General features: G+C 38.7%; 1 protein-coding gene across 1 annotated transcript in view; it reads right to left on the bottom strand.

The window, feature by feature from the left end:
* Positions 1–307: 307 nt before the first annotated feature.
* Positions 308–18,960, bottom strand: part of LOC124263001 (peripheral-type benzodiazepine receptor-associated protein 1-like) — a 48,938-nt gene continuing 30,285 nt past the window's right edge. The window contains exons 5-7 of the mRNA XM_046697616.1: positions 18,505–18,615; positions 7,004–7,008; positions 308–389 (exon numbers count right to left, since the gene is read on the bottom strand). Of these exons, the coding sequence (XP_046553572.1) occupies positions 308–389; positions 7,004–7,008; positions 18,505–18,615 (198 nt within the window). The remainder of the gene's footprint in view (positions 390–7,003; positions 7,009–18,504; positions 18,616–18,960) is intronic.

The following is an 18,960-nucleotide window of genomic DNA, read 5'->3' as shown; positions in this document are numbered from 1 at the left end:
ACTGATAATATTTCCTTCAACACGGTTGTTTTTGTAAACACATCTACGTATACACACAAAGAGATGGACTGTCATACACAGGGCTCTCACGATGATTATTTACAAATTGGTTTTGAGTGAGTGAGTGAGGTGAGTGAGGTAGGTGAGTGAGGTAGGTGAGTGAGGTAGGTGAGTGAGTGAGTGAGATGCATGCATGCATGCATGCGTGCGTAAGGTTTTATGCTTCTTTTAGCAATATTCCTGCAATATCACTGTGGGGTACACCAGAAAAGGACTTCACATATAGTACCCATGTTGTGAATTGAACTCAGGCCTTCAGCATGACGGGCAAATGCTTAAACCACTTAGATTCCCACCACCCTGATTGGTTTTGAAGTTGGTCACCTTGTGTAAGGGGTGCTTATTGGAGTGCTTGATACTGCAGATAAGGACATTAAAGCACACAGTCTTCAAATACATCCTTTCTCCACCCAAGAACCAAATTACTTCATTGCTGACATCAGCATTATTTGATCAATGTGTCAAAGATAATTCTATCTGACCGTCAAACATCCCATTATTTCCCATTTCGACAAAAGCATCGACCCACTTTCATCTGTCAGTTTCGACAACCTTTGACTTTATCTCTCAAACTGGATCTTATCTAGATAATATATATTGATCGAACATGATATTTATCCATGTCAGAGATTCTCGTCCTTCTTTTATGAATATACAATTGCAGCGCCATGGATACACAAGGATATTTTAGATGTCTAAAATTTCGCTCTTTGCTGTTGACAGGAACCAAACCAGGGGCGGTTGGGTAGCCTAGTGGTTAAGGCGTTCGCTCATCACGCTGAAGACCCGGGTTCGATTCCCCACATGGGTACAATGTGTTAAGCCCATTTCTGGTGTTCCCCACCGTGATATAGCTGGAATATTGCTAAAAGTGGCGTAAAACCAAACTCACTCACTCACTCACTCTGAACCAAACCCATGCTTACTGGTTTCATCCAATTATTTGCTTTACTTCGGGCAGCACTCCCAGATATAATAATAATAATCCCATAACTCAAAACTACATTTTCAAAGTTTGTTTCCAAATCTTTGTAGATTCAAAATTTTCTGATGAACCCAAAACGATTCTAAAGATTAAAACAATATTCATGGGATCTTATGCTGTTTGGGGCAAAGAAAATATTAAGCAAGACACACTGACATCCTTTGACACGTTTTGCTTGCATACCTCGGTAATTAGGGCAAAAGCATCAAAATGGACCAGTTGTCAATGACACATTGCATGAAAATCGGGAACAAGGAAGTTAACAGCTATCTGGCAGACGGCAGTAATGATGTTAACATTTTACGTTGTTCTAGGAAAAGCCAGATGTTATTCAAGAGATAATTGTCAATCCCAAAACCAGTCATTTGCACGGAACATGCTTAGAAGACCAGATGGCTCCTTTCATCATCGCTTAAAATTGCATCTGAATTATGATAATCTTTGAACTAATTCTTCTTCTTGGATGCACAATTATCACAGCTTTTGATGTCTGGTACAAAACTCTTCCTGTTGCTTGATAATGATCACTGGAATCTGAAGTCCTGCATAAACTAAAACTTTCCTCATACCGACATGAAGCAGAATACTTACATACTGAAACATGAACGCTGATTTACACTCAAGGTCACCTGAGCAAGGTATGAAACATTGATTCAAGGTCATGGCCAATTCAGCAAAGAATGAAACATTCAAGGTCACTGAGCACACTGAAACATTGATAGAAGCTCTTAGGTCACGATAGTTGACTATGAAACATTGACTGAAGTTCGAGATCACTTCAGAAAGCTGAAACATTGATTCAAGATCACCTCAGTAAAGTATGAAATAATCATTCAAGACAAAAAGCAACAAGCACTGATAAAAAAAGTCAAAATCACACATAGCCACAAGCAACAAAATATGCAGCTAAGGCCAGACCAATTTTATTTTTTGTTTTATATCCTCAGAAAACCTAAAAGCAGGAGGGAAAGAAAAATAAAAAAAATAAAAATCACCAGTCAAAGTAATATTCATTTTAAATACAAAAAGTATTTTACTTTTGGCAATTTATGAAGTGTATATGGGGCAAAAGACAATCTAAAACCATTTTCTTGCACTTTTTTTTTGGCCGGGTAAAATTAATTTTTATTGTTTTTCTTATTCTTGAAAAAAATACAACCGGCGGATCCGTAAAACAAGAAATAAAATTGGTCTGACATAAAGCTAAATTTTTCCATCCGCTACAGACAGCTAAGACATTACAATCAAATTGTTCATAGTATGCACAGATACAGTAATATTGACCTAAGTAGGTTTGGTAATTTTTCAACACTGGACTCAGCAACATTTCAGCAACATTTCAGCAACATAGCAGCAAGCCAGTGATAATCAAACTGGGTTGGACAATCCAGTGATTAATATCATGAGCATCTATGAACTTGGGATGTGATAACCACCTGGTCTTGTTAGTTGCTTCTTTGGACAAGCTGAAGACCACTTCTAAGCCTATCTTCACAAGGCACAAACAAGTCCACGTGGATCTCCTAAAGTAATAACAGCGTTGTTTTCAAGAAGTGACAAATCCATCACGTTTCTTGGGAAATCAGAACAATACCAATAAGGCCATATTTGGCTCACTTCAGACACGAAGAATTTCTGCATACCACAATCTCTTGTCCCGTCATGTCTATGGTTTTATTTCTGTGGTATACTATAGGGTATGGTTACAGTGAGTGAGTGAGTGAGTTTAGTCGCATCGCACTGAAAGCATCGCAAAACCATACTTACAAACACAACATCAGTTGCTTATTTTCAAATTTAATTTTCATTTTAGTTTGGTTTGGTCTAGTTGTTGCTTAAAGCCGCACTCAGCAATATTCCAGCTATGTGGCAGCAGTCTATACATAATCGGGTCTGGACCAGACAATCCAGTGATCAACATCATGAGCATTGGTCTTCGTAATTGGGATACGATAACATGTGTCATCCACGTCAGAGAGCCTGACCAAATGATCCATCAGTTGACAAGCATGGGTTACTGAAGATCATTTCTAACCCGGATCTTCATGGGTTGTATGGTTACAGCATTGTATGTGATGGTTACAGCATTGCGTGTGATGGTTACAGCATTGCGTGTGATGGTTACAGCATTGCGTGTGATGGTTACAGCATTGTGTGTGATGGTTACAGCATTGTGTGTGATGGTTACAGCATTGTGTGTGATGGTTACAGCATTGTGTGTGATGGTTACAGCATTGTGTGTGATGGTTACAGCATTGTGTGTGATGGTTACAGCATTGAGTGTGACACTACATCCACAACTGTATCACAACCAGGTGTCGTCACTTAACACCTGATCGGTAAATTAACACCTGTTATGGTAACAATGAATATTGGATAAACCCACTATAATGCATACTAGGATAAAATGTGTGTACAGTATATGTATATTCAATCCTCCATAATGCCTTATAAGGTAAAAAGTGTAAATATGAAACTCTTAGGTGCCTTATTTGGTAACACACATGCACACATTCAATTACAAAATAAACATTTGAAATGCCAACTGTGGTTTTTTAAAGTCAGCGTTTCTTTGGTGAAACGATGATTAAAAACAGACATTTCACATTTTAAAACAGTGAGACAGGTATAACCTTTGTAGAAAATGACAAAAGAATCAATGGATTACAAATGATGAACAACCACCATATCAGAATATCATCACCGGCCTCATCAACAGGTATTGACATCCTACCGATGCTCCAGGCTACAATACAAACAAGGTACACTCAAATAACAAACAACAAAACCCAAATGTCACTGAGTGTCCTAGTAACTGAAAAATACATTGCAGATCAATTCGAACTAAATTTGCACACTTGGCACCACAAAATTGAATTCCTTGAACATACTGACCAATATTAAGCCTCAATGAAGAACCTGTTTCGGAAATATTATCAATGAACAACCGTGATCGAATACAGATTGATAGCTGCCAGGTTGAAATTGACAACGTTTATATCCCGCTCGGTGTGTATATACTCGACCTCCATGTGATATAGACAAGCATTACAAGACATCAACCAGCATCAATTACTGACACGTGTTGTCACAAAGACTCATGTGTTATATTTATATACAATAATGAATGAAAATTACCTGCAAATCCTATGGAACCAATTCAGCAGGGTACAATCGCCTGAATCCAAATTCCTGGTTTACTGAGGTCTGCAGAAGACTGTCAGACAACAGCGGAAATGGTAAATGACCTCAAAGAGCTGGTAGAAGCAAGTAAGGCTCAAAATCTGAGGCCGAAATCTACGACTCCCTAGAACCTGCAACAAGCCTGAGAGAAAGCATGGTCGCCACATTGAGCCATCGACAACAATCAATATTGAGCCTCATCAGTCCTTGCGTGCCGATTATTGAATATTTATGACAACAACCACCGTTTGCCCCCCTTCTAGGCTGTGTGTTGGTCCAGTTGGTACCACTGGGCATTGATTATTGGATCGGTCAATTCTAAAAGCAGGGTGTGTGGGTTGGTCAAGCTTGCCATTAATCTGCCTTTGCTTCTTGAAGGAGGGTAAATACAATTACTATTATTTTGTGCCATAAAATGCAACAGTGGTGGGTAAATATATGGAGAGAAAGTACCTTGCCCTTGTTTCTGACACAGATTTGTTAACAAGGTTAAAAGAAATCCATTGCATTCTGCTAACAGAACAAAGAAATTGACGCTTGTCAATATCAGTGGGTTTTGAGTCGTCTTTCAGCTCCTGACAACCTGATTAATTATGAATTCGTCATACTATCTATATTCATATATTTATCAAAATATATGCAATAAATAACCTGAGTTTAACAAAATAATAATCATAATAATAATAACTAAGTAACTTGGTGTCCACATTGTCGTCAATGGATGGCAAAGATCTCTCGTACAACACAGACAACTGACAAGGATACATTTATCAGCTGGTATTCATACCAATAATAAATGGGTTCCACGAATGGCCTTCATTCATCATTTTTTAATAATCTTGCATTGTGGAAGACATTGATTGGCATAATTTCCATCCAGACTTCCTCCGGTTATCTATCTGTGTATCCTGTTATTTGTCATATACTCCATCGTTCATTACTTGCTATTGTCATTATTTATTCAGATCTTTGATGGTGGAGATAGCAAAGTTAAAAATAAAAGAATCTTTAAACATAGAAGGGGCGGTGGGGTACCCTAGTGGATAAAGCGTTCGATTCCCCACATGGATATAATGTGTGAAGCCAATTTCTGGTGTCCCCCGTCGTGAAATAGCTGAAATATTGCTAAAAGCGGTGTAAAACTAAACTCAGTCAAAGACTTGTTTGAGTGGCATTTTAGAAGTTGAGACGTACAATATGGAACAAGTTTTTATGGATAACAACTTCTTTATTTCATGAGTGCGACGTTTCGATACAGATTCTTGTACCGTTGTCAAGCAAGAGTGATACATGAAGTGGAGGAGCTGCATATTTATACTGTGTATAACAATGAAACTACATACATTGTAATTGACAAAGGAAACAACATAATTGCCATAATATCGCACTCGCGAAATAAAGAAGTTGTTATCCATATTGTCAGTCAAAGACCCATGAAATTTGTATGTTTGTACCATTTGTATGTCCACAACACTATCCATGTTTCGTAACACTACAATATGATAAACTGAATGAACAAGCTGTATACATAACAGTCCATACTGAATATGTTTTGACAGGGCGGTGGGATTGTGCTGTGGTTAAAGCGTTTGCTCGTCACCTTGAAGACCCGAATTCGATTCATTGTACATTGGTACAATGTGAAACCCATTTCTGGTGTCCCTTGCCATGATATTGCTGGAATATTGCTAATATACAAATATTCCTGCAATATATATACGTTTGGTTTAGACTATTATCAACAAAGTCAATGGACCAGTGTGTGTTCATTTTCATCTCCCTGGGGATCGTAGACTCCAGGCAGTCTGTGAGATGAAGGGAGGTCAAAGTCCCATTTCCTGATATTCCCATTCAAGGCTAGGAGAACAGAGGCATATTTTGAGCAAAGTCACACCCTTTAAAGACATCTCATGTGCCATGTGTGTTTCAGAGTAGGGCTTTGCTTGTCATGACAAAGACCTGGGTTCAATTCCCCAGGCAGCTCGGACGGTGGGGTAGTCTAGTGGTTAAAGCGTTCGCTAACCATCCCGAAGACCTGGGTTCGATTTCCCACATGGATAGAATGTGTCAAGCCAATTTCTGGTCGGCGTAAAACTATACTCAATCGCTCCTCAGTGCAGGGCACGACTGAAGCCCACTTATTTTTTTTTTATATTTTGTTATTGTTGCCTAAAATTTACTCTAGACATATAGAAAGGGCAGTGTGGTAGCCAAAAGGTTAAAGCATCACACTGAAGTCCCAGGTTTGATTCCCCACATGGGTACAATGTGTGAAACCCATTTCTGGTGTCCCCTGCTGTGAAATTACTGAAATATCGCTAAAAGCGGCATACAACTAAACTCACTCACTCACCCCACACGGTTACAATCTGTGAGGTCTATTTCTGGTGTTTAGGCTGTAAATATAGAAGTCCGGAAATGGCAATATAGTGGTCGATATTATGACAACCATCCACACACCATCACCAAGTCTTAGTTGGTCTTATAGTTTTAGGGCGACGTGTGCCAATAAGAGGTTATTTACGCCCAATCATCAAGTCTGACAACACGATGCATTATCTCCCTTCCTATGACATCTTTTGAAGGCTGCTCATGAACAGTTCTACCACAGATCCCCACAGGCAGACCAATTAAGTGATGAGAATCCCCCCTCAACAAAAATAGAAAAAGCCCTAAAAATTCTGAACTTCTTGGAAGTTTAATGTATATTAAATGTGGCTGCCATCTCAATTTAAATCAATGAAGGAAAAGAAATAGCCAAGTCAGCAAAACAAGTGCACAGACAGATCAATAAAACGCACCCACTTCTTAAAACTATCTATCATTTTTCAGTCATAGTTACAAAGCACCATGGAATCTTCCCGCAGAAATATATCTCACCACTAGCACTTTTAATCAATGTCCTCATTGCAACATCAAACACCCAGACTCCATCCATGAGGAATATTCTGCCTCTTCCATCACAACTATATAACTGCAAATATTTGTTGGAACTGGATCTGAAGCCAGCGATCAGGTAACTGGCACAACAAAGCACCTCCTACACTGCTCCAGGAATATCTTGTTGGCAAACTTCATGCTGTATGCTCGTACAGTAGCAGAAACTGGTCGTAACTCGACTGAAAGGTTAATTGTGTGCAGAGAGAAGCTTAGGCAAGAATGAAGCAGGGATGAAGGCCATCTGATTGGCTGAATTGTTCAAGGTCACCATAAACTGTATGGAAAGCAAATTTTAAGTGTCTGGTCCTGTGTTTAACTTCGATTAAGATTACTTAATGTTCTTATTTGGTGATCTTGTTTGTTTGTTAGCGTTTACTCGTCATGCCAAAGATCCGGGTTCGATTCCCCACATGGCTTGCCTTTGCATGTGTTTCTAATGGATGCCATTCGGAATACACTGACCATTCTTTTTCAAAAACTGGTGCCACCGCTAAATGATAAAACTCTGCTCCAGCAGAGATATATTATGAGTATGAATATCGCTTTCATTTCCTTGTTGGGGCAGTTGTGTAGCCTTGTGGTTAAAGTGTTCGCTCGTTGCACCGAAGATCTAGGTTTGATTCTCCACATGGGTACAATGTGTGAAGCCCATTTCTGGTGTCCCCACCGTGATATTGCTGGAATATTGCTAAAAGTGGCGTAAAACTAACTCACTCACTCACTAAAATGATTTGTTGTAATCTTGCACTCAATATTCTCACTGTATCAATGCAGTCTGTAAACAATCCTGTCTAGATCAGACAATCTGGTGATTGACATCATAAGCAATCGATCTACGCCTTTGGGAAAATGTGACATGCATCAACCACTTTAGTGAACCCAACCTCTTGGTCAAGTTTGTCACCTCTTGACAAGAATAGGTTGTTGGAGGCAAATTCTAAACTTGACCTTAAAACAGAACAAGGATGGGTTGTTGACAACCGGTTTTAACCTGATAGAGATACTTTCATGTAAGAATGGATGACATTAGTAGGTTGATTTTGTGTGTGCAAGCATGTAAATCTTATTAAAACTTCACCTGATCAATTTTCTTATGCAATCCTCTTTGTAAAGTTGTGATTAGTGATTTGGGTTAGTCTCTGTGGAAATCATGGAAACAAAGTTTCATGCAATCAAATTTGGATATGTGGCATATTCAGTGTCAAATTCTGGTTCATATCTTTTAAATCTTAACTTTAGAGTGTATCGAGAGCGTTGTATGTCAAATATTGAGGTAAGACTTGTGTGTGTGTGTCTGAAAAAGACCGAATGCATGTGTATGTATCTCTGTGTGTGCATGCATGTGTGTGAGTGTGAAAAAGACCATGTGCATGCGTGCACATTCTCAGTGTGTTTGCATGTTCATGTCTGCCTGACACGCTATATATTTCATCAGCAGCATGAAGGTGATATTTGCTGTCCAACTGTTTCATCTTCAAAGGGTGGAGAATTGTATATAAGAATCGAAAATCGGTAAGTTAATGTTTTTTCCATTCAAGGTTATGGGGGAAGAGGTCTGCTCAACTGATTATACAATTCAGTAACATGTAGCCAATTTTCCTTTGTCATTGAAGTCATATATCTTCAAAAAAGTGAAAGCTGACGGTCAAAACTCAAATCTCTAAAAATCGGAAATCAGTTCAAGATCCGACTTTATGTTCTGTTTAAATACTTAAATCTTACTCTTTGGAGCAATTTTTCATACATCAATTGAAGTTCAGTTTTGACAATACTCTAATACGAATTAATTTCACACTCCCAAAGCCCTACAGAACCGTTTCCTCCATGTATTTTGTAACGAAGACTTCAAATGATACCACGCGAACCAGACTGTCTGGCAATTTTCTGAGGCATAAGAGAGAGGGTGTTTGGCGGCCCAGCCATTGGCCATGATCAATAAAAACAATTACTACTGAATGTCATGTCTTTTTTCTGTTGCCTCATCTTACAACACTTCCGAGACAACAAAACAGAAAAGCGATGGCTGCAATTATGCAAAAACAATAATCGTTAGCAGGGGCTTACAGCACACTTCGCGCGCTTCTCCATTTATCAGAATGACCTTGAGAACTGGGTTACATTTTGACTTGCTAAAAGGCCCATTCCCCAAACTGCCTTAACAACAGGAACCTTCCCACAGCATCTCCAAACTAGTAATACTATGCTGCACTGTTTTCTTGATCTGATACTGACTCCACAGAAGAATCCATTAAGTTTATTTATGCTTTGAAACCATCATATTTTACTACCATTATCGGATTCTGCACATAGGTCATAAAGATATATTTCACATCCATCTTATTTCTACTGTTCCCCCCTGATTCAAGCAGCTCACCACTCCATGCTTTACGATATGGCAAAAAATTACATCAGAAAATACTTTTCTTCTCATACAGCAAATTTTTAGCAACATTCAAATAAATCAAGATCTGACCAACTTGCTCTTATTTTATGAAAAATCTTCATCAAATTTTGAACAAACATTAAACTAAACTGTTGTATTTTTTTTGTTAAAATTTTTCTGTTGTGCATTCTGTATATCCCTTCCTATCAATGATGCTTCATAATACAGTAGACCGCCTCCGTGGTGTAGTGGTTAGAGCGTCCGCCCAGAGAGCGGAAGGTCGCGGGTTCGATCCCCAACAGCGTCATACCAAAAGACGTTAAAATATGGTACTTGTTGGTCCCTGCCTGGCGCTCAGCATTAATGGGTACAACAAGGACTGGTCGGCTCGGAGTCAGTATAATGTGTCTTAGTGGGGTATCCATCTTCACTGCGGCATGGTATCTCAGTGGGCTAGCAATATAAAACCAGCTTAAGTCTGGGCTAGTACAAGCAGCTGCACATACACACACACACATGCATGTCGTCATATGAGCGAAATATTCTCAAGCACGACGTTAAATCCAATTTCACCTCACCTCACCTCACCTCACCTCATAATACAGTAAGTCTGCAACGCTTCTATTCCTCAAAATATCTCATTAATTTTAATAATTTCCATAAATTCTTTGAAACATGTCTTAATGGCTTTGCTGGTATGTTCTGCATCTGGATATCATAAAGTATGTCATCAGATTCCCTGTACGAAATAATCAAGCCGTTTTCACCAATATCTCTCCGTTAATATTTCTATTTCTCCACATATCTTTTACATCCATCACAGATCAAAAATCAAGATTTAATCTAATATTTTTTAGCAAGTTCAAACACAGCAGATAAACATATCCGCATCTAATCCCTCTTAAATGTTCTCCATCAAAATGAATACCACAATAAAATCTCCACATCCAATTACATCATTCTCAGGAACTAGGTCGTAAACAGGAAAGATAAGTCATTTCAAAGCCGTGATCAATAACATGTATCTTGCTAATTAGTAATCAACCATAACTCACACATCACGTTCATATCCCACAATCCCATTCTTCTATATGGGTAAAAGCTCGTCCATTGCAACTAACTTCGAAATTGATTACTCTCAGTGCCATCTTTGTGTCTTTCTTTGACGGCTGCAGACTAATAATATCTGAATGTAGAATAATAATCCTACAATGTGCAAGGTTAATATCGTAATTTCATCTTTCATGTAATACATTCCAGGCTGTGGTGTGGTAACAACATATAACGCCTTCATTCAGGTGACATTGACGATGTCATGTGACAGATCAATAACAGGACAGGTTATAACACTAGAATAAGCTGTAATAGGCGATCGATACCTCTTCTCATGTGGTGCAATCGACATCATTACGACAAATCTTGGAGAATTGTATATAGGTCTTTCCAGAACTGTATATAAGGAACTAATTGCATACTGTACTTACAAATACTAAAAATAACATTCTCATTAGGGACTGGTCAGTTATAGGAAGGGACTGTGGGGGTAGTCTGGTTTTGGTCTAAGAGTTGGTTCTACTTTGGTGGACATAGACATGATAAATTATGGAGCTTTATTTTAGAGCTGTGACAATATATCGTAGTATCGATAATCATGATACTTTATCTGACGATAAATATATTGATACGTTTTTTCGTATCGTGATATGTATCGTTGACCTTAAAATTGTTAATTTTCATTAGATATTGACGGTTATGTCAAAATTTCTTGCTATTAACATATAATATTATAATTATTATATAATGTTTTAAAGAAAATAACTCAAGAAAGCATATCGTGATATGCATTGAATCGAATCGTATTGTTTCCAGATATCGCGATACATATTGTATCGTGAAATTTCTGTATCTTCACACCTCTAATTTATTTTATACCACCCTCCAATGCATGAAACATTTTTTCAAAGCAACAAAATTCTGTCAAGTAAAGGTTTAATATATATATTTAAAAAAAATAAAGCAGGATGATTGTGTCATATTTTCATGACCAATCTTAATCTCTCTCCAACCCAATCCCTCAATAAATAACTCTTATCCAAAATATGGCGTGTCTGAAGTGAGTGAGTGAGTTGGGTTTTATGCCGCTTTTAGCAATATTCCAGCAAGATCATGACAGGGTCTCCAGAAATGGGCTTCACATATTGTACCCATTTGGGGATTCGAACCCGAGTCTTTGATGTGATGAATCAAGTCTGGACCAGACAATCCGATGATCATCATCATGAGCATCGATCTGTGCAACTGGGAACCGATGAAATGTGTCAACCAAGTCAGCGAGCCTGACCACCCGATCCCGTAAGTCGCCTCTTACGACAAGCATGGGTTACTGAAGATCAATTCTGACCCGGATCTTCACGGGTCGAATGATCAATGCCATTACTCATGCAAAAAAAAAGACTTGAATGAAGCTAAGTGATGAAGAGTGAGTGAGTGAGTATGGTGTTACGCTGCTTTTAGCAATATTCCATCAATATCACGGCTGGGGACACCAGAAATGGGCTTCACACATTGTACCCAAAGTGATGAATAAAGAGAAGTTTCTTGAAGGAAACAGGCAGACATGAATGACTGCAGACGAGATGGACAAGCTTCCAGGACCAAGTCAGTTTACCAAATCATATTCCATAGTTTAACAAGCACTTCAGTCCAGACCGAATCATCTGACTGCTGTGATTGGAAGATTTTGCGTAAATTTTTTGTGCTTCTAAATGTACATCCATCCAGCAATTAAAAATGACCATATTGTTCACTATTCAGTAGTGTCATTTTGAACACAATGTCATATGCTGAATGTGTGCTGAGATATTTTCAAGCAGGTGACATTTGGTGCGGAACTCGAGATGGTATGTTCAACTTCCTGTACTCGAAAAAGGAACTGCTTAACCAAGCCAAAATGTGTTTATTGTGGCTTTAAGGCCATGTACCCTGTAGTTAAGTGGTTGGTACTGATGCTGGTGGATCTGAGAGTCAGGGATGAAACTTCTACAATACTGACAACCGTCAACTGTTCAAACACTGCCTCATCATGTCAAGTTTCGAAATCAGTCAGGATAATCTCAGTAGAGACTGATGTTACAGAGGTTTCAGATATCACTTTGATGCTATCCTCCATAATGCTAAGTATGCTAAATATACTTTGATTTCACATATGTTTGAATTCTATATTTCTACCGAAGATGAAATTCTTATTCTTATCGGAAGGGAATTTTGTTTACTATTCCTCAAAGTGAACAGGAGAGTGAGCAGGTGGTTGAGTGTGGTTGAGTGACTGAGGGTGAGTGAGTGAGTGAATTGAGTTCTAGTTCTAGGATGAGTAAGTGAGCCATGGTGAGCGAGTGAGTTGGTTCCAGTGATGAGTGAGTGAGTGTGTATGTGAATGAGTGAGTTCTTGTTCTGGAGTGGGTAAGTGATCACTGTGACTGACTGACTGAGTTTGGTTTTACGCCACTTTTAGCAATATTCCAGCAACATCACGGGGAGGGGACACCAGAAATGGGCTTCACACATTGTACCCATATGGGGATTCGAACTCAGGCCTTCGGCGTGACGAGCCAACGCTTTAACCATTAGGCTACCCCACTGCAAGTGATCACTGTGAGTGAGTGAGTGAGTGAGGGTGGTTACAAAACAGCCATCAAAATTGAAACCATGAAAAGATGACAGTTAGAACAAGTAAGTTCCACCTGTCGATTTGATCAATTTTTACAACAAATATGGTAATAGGGTATCCTTATACAAAACTGAACATAATCCGCCAACAGAACAGTAAAGACCATTTTCTCTGAACCTTATATACCTCTGAATGAGACACAACATCGATCATAAATGTAAACTAAGTACACCAAACTCAATCATAATAAAATAGTTTCACTAAATCATTCACATTATCGTAAATATCCTCTAAATACATCAGCATGGAGACCCCCTCCTATCTCAAGATACAGATTCAATGAAACCAACCACCATACAATTCACAATCACCTTGATACAGAGATAAAATCACTTAATCAAAGCCGGACTATCTTTGAAATGAAGACGAAATTGATCATTGTTAATATCTCTTGTGTGGCGATACAACATCTGACAGAACAAACTCCTATTTCAATAATAAACCAAATTTATTGCTACAACTTATTCCGAAGGCTCGAAAACAAATTGATTACTCAGCAATACTTCATGAAAGATAAAATTCAATGAAAAATTCATTATATAAGAGCCCCAATCGGTGCACTACAGGACACGGGTAATCTAAAAGCATGCTATTTACTGTCTGATTGTCATCCTAGCCATATGAAACATGACTTGATAGGCATAGAAGGTCGGATATATTTAACTCCTTGGAAAAGTTAAAAAGGATCACTGACCCCTCGAAGAACAAGATGTCCCATATATAATGTATTATAGCCTTGTACTGAGATTAGCTTTGATGCATATAGAAAAATTAGGCCTAATATGGAGAGTGTACTTGGACTAATATGGTGATTGTTCCTTACCAAATATGGAGAGTGTACTTGACCTAATATGGTGATTGTTCCTTACCAAATATGGAGAGTGTATTTGACCTAATATGGTGATTGTTCCTTACCAAATATGGAGAGTGTACTTGACCTAATATGGCGATTGTTCCTTACCTTAAATATGGAGAGTGTTCTTTACCCTAATATGGTGATTGTTCTTTACCTAATATGGAGATTGTACTTGACCAAATATGGTGATTGTTCTTTACCTAATATGGAGATTGTACTTGACCAAACATGGCGATTGTTCTTTACCTAATATGGCGATTGTACTTTACCCAATATGGCAATTGTTCTTTACCTAATATGGAGATTGTACTTGACCAATATGGCGATTGTTCTTTACCTAATATGGAGATTGTACTTGACCAAACATGGCAATTGTTCTTTACCTAATATGGAGATTGTTCTTGACCTAATATGGCAATTGTTCTTTACCTAATATGGAGATTGTACTTGACCCAATATGGCAATTGTTCTGTACGTAATATGGAGATTGTACTTGACCTAATATGGTGATTGTTCTTTACCTAATATGGAGATTGTACTTGAACTAATATGGCGATTGTTCTTTACCTAATATGGCAATTGTTCTTTACCCAATATGGCGATTGTTCTTTACCTAATATGGCGATGTTTTTCATCATACTATCCTTGTACAATCAGTACAAAGCAAACTTTCACTTATAATCTCTTCGTGTTTCCATTTAATCTCTTCCTGAAACACAACAGGTTCAACCTCAATCCCACATCATATCTAAACTCATCATCAAATTCCATTTTCGGATTCTTAAAAGCAGCATTAGCTTTGAAATATTTTCACAAGATAACATAGTCTGATTTCATTATCTTTAAAGATAAGCTGGAAACATCCTTATCTGAAATCATCAACTCAGTGTTGATTGTCAGTATCTCATGAATAAATCCAAAGATTGTCCTGCATTCAGAGATACATTTACATAAGCTGAAAGGTCATGGAAGTCATATGTTTTAACAGTCTCATAATATTCAGCCAAAGGCAATAAGTACTGCTTTCACGTCAACTCATCATTATAGTGATAAGAACTTATTTTATCTTATTTGAGCTAGATTACTTTCAAGTCTTGTGATATTTGCTGACTGATGATCATCAGTAGTTCTACACAGGAGACCTAATAATGTACATGATTATGATGACTTAATGGGATGATCCAGAAGGTGTAACAATCACAGATAACCCAGAAAGATGACCACAGGGATTCACAAGATGTCGCCGGGGCGACAGGGTAGCCTAGTGGTTAAAGCGTTCGCTCGTCAGGCTGAAGGCCCGGTTCGATTCCCCATATGGGTACAATGTGTGAAGCCCATTTCTGGTGTCCCCCGCCGTGATATTGCTGGAATATTGCTAAAAGCGGCGTAAAACCATACTCACTCACTCACTCACAAGATGTCGCCACTGTGTCACCAACATAGTTTCCATGGGTTTCACCCAGAGGGGATTCCACAGGCGCTATCCACAGGATTTCCATTAGTGTTACCCAAAGGGATTTCCACAGGATTTCCAGACTAGTCAACCTAGTGTTTAATATGCATCTGTCTCTACAACTGGGATACTATGACATGTGTCAACCAAGTCAGCGAGCTCGACCACCGATCCGATTAGTTGCCTCTTACCACAATCATGACCTGCTGCAGACCTATTTGAACAGACCTTCACGGTTCTCCTACAAATGACAGTGATATAACACCTGCCATGTACTAATGTCAAAGTTAAACAAACATGATAGCTAGACATATTATCTCATTACCACTGTCAGAAGTTACCCCATCTTAACTCAAGAAATCAATTCGACACCAGATTTGAACTACAGCATCTAAAGTTACAAACTGTTGCTGTAAAATGCTTCTCACTCTCATTTTAAATTGTGTTGATTGCGAGAGTGGCTTCTTCGATTTCCTCCACCTTCATGCCTGAGAACCATTAAGCTATTGATGGCCGCCCATCAGTATTTGAAAGCACACTTTAGTCGCAGCTCCGGGGTAATTAGCCCCCTTCAAGCACCTGCCCCCATTTCACCTGTTCCCATTGATGAATCATTTATTTCAGCTGACGCTAAGTCTTAATTATTGCAGTTTGAAGAGCCATTGAAGATTCACTGGTCCTTAAAAATAACAATGGATAAAACGTCTGATTGACAGAAGTATACTCTTGGTTCTGACTCATTAACCTGGACAAGGACATGGACAAGGACATGGACAAGGACATGCAGTCCAGTTGTTGAAGCTCACAGCATAAATTTTCGAAATTTGAAATGAGTTCACACAAAAACAGTTTGTACCAGGACATTACATAACTACATTAAAGCAGAGGTTTGTTTATGAGGGACTGGTTGGTGAAAAACGGGTGCTTCACATGCTATAATACCCGATTTGTTAACATTCACCACATACACAGTTGGAGGCAAGTCCTCCTCCTCCTTGTCATCATCATCGTCATCATCACCATTAGCAGTCATCATCATCATCATCATCATCATCATCATCAGGAGTGTAATTATACATCAGACTATCAATGTATTGTAATGGTTTGCTGTCATATTTTGATAGGAATTTTTAAAAGTCCAAAAGCATTGTTGTTAGTATGAACAACAACTGATAGTTGCTATAGTTACAGTTGGTTACGAATTTCAGACCTTTTTGTGAGTGGATAACCAAGAATGACAACAACTTCATATTAGAGTTACTTCCCTTTAATTTGAGAATCAGTCTGGAGAAAAATGGCCAACTTAATCATTTCTGTTTCACTGATTCACAGAATTATCAGGTGTGGTGTTGGGGTAGCCTAGTGGTTCAAGCGTTCGCTCATCATGCCGTAAACCTGGGCTCATTTCCCAAAATGGGTACAGTGTGTGAAGCCCATTCGTGGTGTCCCCCACCGCGATGTTGCTGGAATATTGCTAAAAGCGTGTTACTAAGGTTTCCATATTTCTGTCAACCAGTTTTAATCAAGGTAATATGCGTAAAATAATACAACCTATTATGTGAAAGGAGAAACCAAAGCCATGTCTATTGATACCAGGGATGGCTAAAATATCTCTATGGTGGACAACATTGGTGAAAGATGGAAATCTTATGGTTTAACACTGAGCATGACCAGGCAAAAGTTCCCAGCAAAAGTGGCACTCTGTATCAATCGTTTGTTTTTTGATGCTACACTCAGCACGTTTTGGTACCCTGCAGTGTAGTCATGGTAACAACAGACTTGTACATTGGTGCATTGTTCTGATGAAACATCAAACCTTTAGTGAGTTTTCCACAACATTTAGCCTTGATATTCTCACACAATTATGGACTCCTTGCTTCATACTGGCAGTTAAACCTATGACCTTTCATGGTTTCTTCAGATATCACAGAAAACCAAGACATCGCCTTGCGGAAACAGTCTTTGTCTTCTTCATCAGAGGAGACGTTTCCATTTTTGTTCACAACTATTTAGTCATTGACAGTGGTGGACCCACAGTTGTTCGGCCATTTATAGTAGTGAACCCATAATTATAATTACTCATTCATAGTGGTGAATCCACACTTTTTTAGTCATTCATAGTGGTGAACCCAGACATATAAAAACAAGTCACTCAACAAACTCACAAGGTCTGCTTCAAAGCGACATAAATTATCACAGTAGATAATAAACCTTGAAGTACTTCTAATCTGGAATCAGAAGCCTTGGAACTCTGTACTGAACCTTTGTCGTTCCCAGTTCCTGCCTCATCTCTCTCATGGAGACGCCAACTCTAGTGACTACGTGAAGTGGTAAGTCGATTATCAATAATTCATTTTATGAATATATTCCTTAGTACACAGTGACAGTTGAGGGTAATCCTGATATTGGCTCATCTTCAAGACTCTCTTCCATTCTTAAACCCCCACCAGTTGACAATGGCACATGGAGACACTTGACGACAACACGGAAGGCAATTTTGGCCAGTTTCATCAACAGAGAATAACAAGTCAGTTGGTCTTGGTTCTTATACTCCAAATTCTCTGAATTCTACACTTTCGTAACTGTATATGACAGTAGGTAAGCCAATCTCATAGATAAGCAATGGCCTTAACTTGGAACCTGTAGAAAAGCCGACCCCCCTTCAACAGGTTTTTGGCATCCTTCGGGTTATCTATGGTCATATACGGTACTTGTCTTTGATGAGATGTCCCAAAGTTAAAGAGAGAAATAACAAACCAAACACGATCAGAAGCAGGATTTGTCTTCTACTCCAAACTGAGCGCCTTTGTCAAGCAAAGTGGAAGTATATGGGCTGAACACGTGTTGTCAAATCAACCTGCTGAATGTAAATAAATTCATGGTATCTACACCCCTCCCCAGAAGATTAAACGTGACTTACCTCCCCTGGTTTACTTTTCGCCACTTGGCGTTCGAGCTGGAGCCTCTCTTTGGCAGCTTGTTTGATGATTGTGACGAGCTCTTCCTTTTCCTCATAAACTTGGATATTCTGAAAACATTTTTTTAAGGTGAACATAAATATTTGAAAAAAGCAGTAGGATTTATGCTTGTTGTTCAATGATGTACCCAATAATATTCCAGCAATATGGCAGCAGCCTGAAAATCTTCAAATCTGGACTTGACATTATGTGATCGATATCATGAACACATCCCATGATAATGCAAATATGTATAATGCATTTGTTGAGCCCCTAATATCCACCCCAATGATGAATTATTCACAAAGCGCACACATTATTACACCAGTTAACCCAAGCTGAGATGCTAGACTGACTGACTGAGTTTGGTTTTACGCCACTTTTAGCAATATTCCAGCAACATCACGGCAGGGGAC

This window comes from Haliotis rubra, unplaced genomic scaffold (assembly GCF_003918875.1).
Source record: "Haliotis rubra isolate DU_JTF1 unplaced genomic scaffold, ASM391887v1 Scf863, whole genome shotgun sequence".
In the NCBI taxonomy this organism is placed as follows: domain Eukaryota; kingdom Metazoa; phylum Mollusca; class Gastropoda; order Lepetellida; family Haliotidae; genus Haliotis; species Haliotis rubra.
The sequence above is the reverse complement of the archived record's forward strand: the minus strand, read 5'-3'. Positions and strand labels throughout refer to the sequence as shown.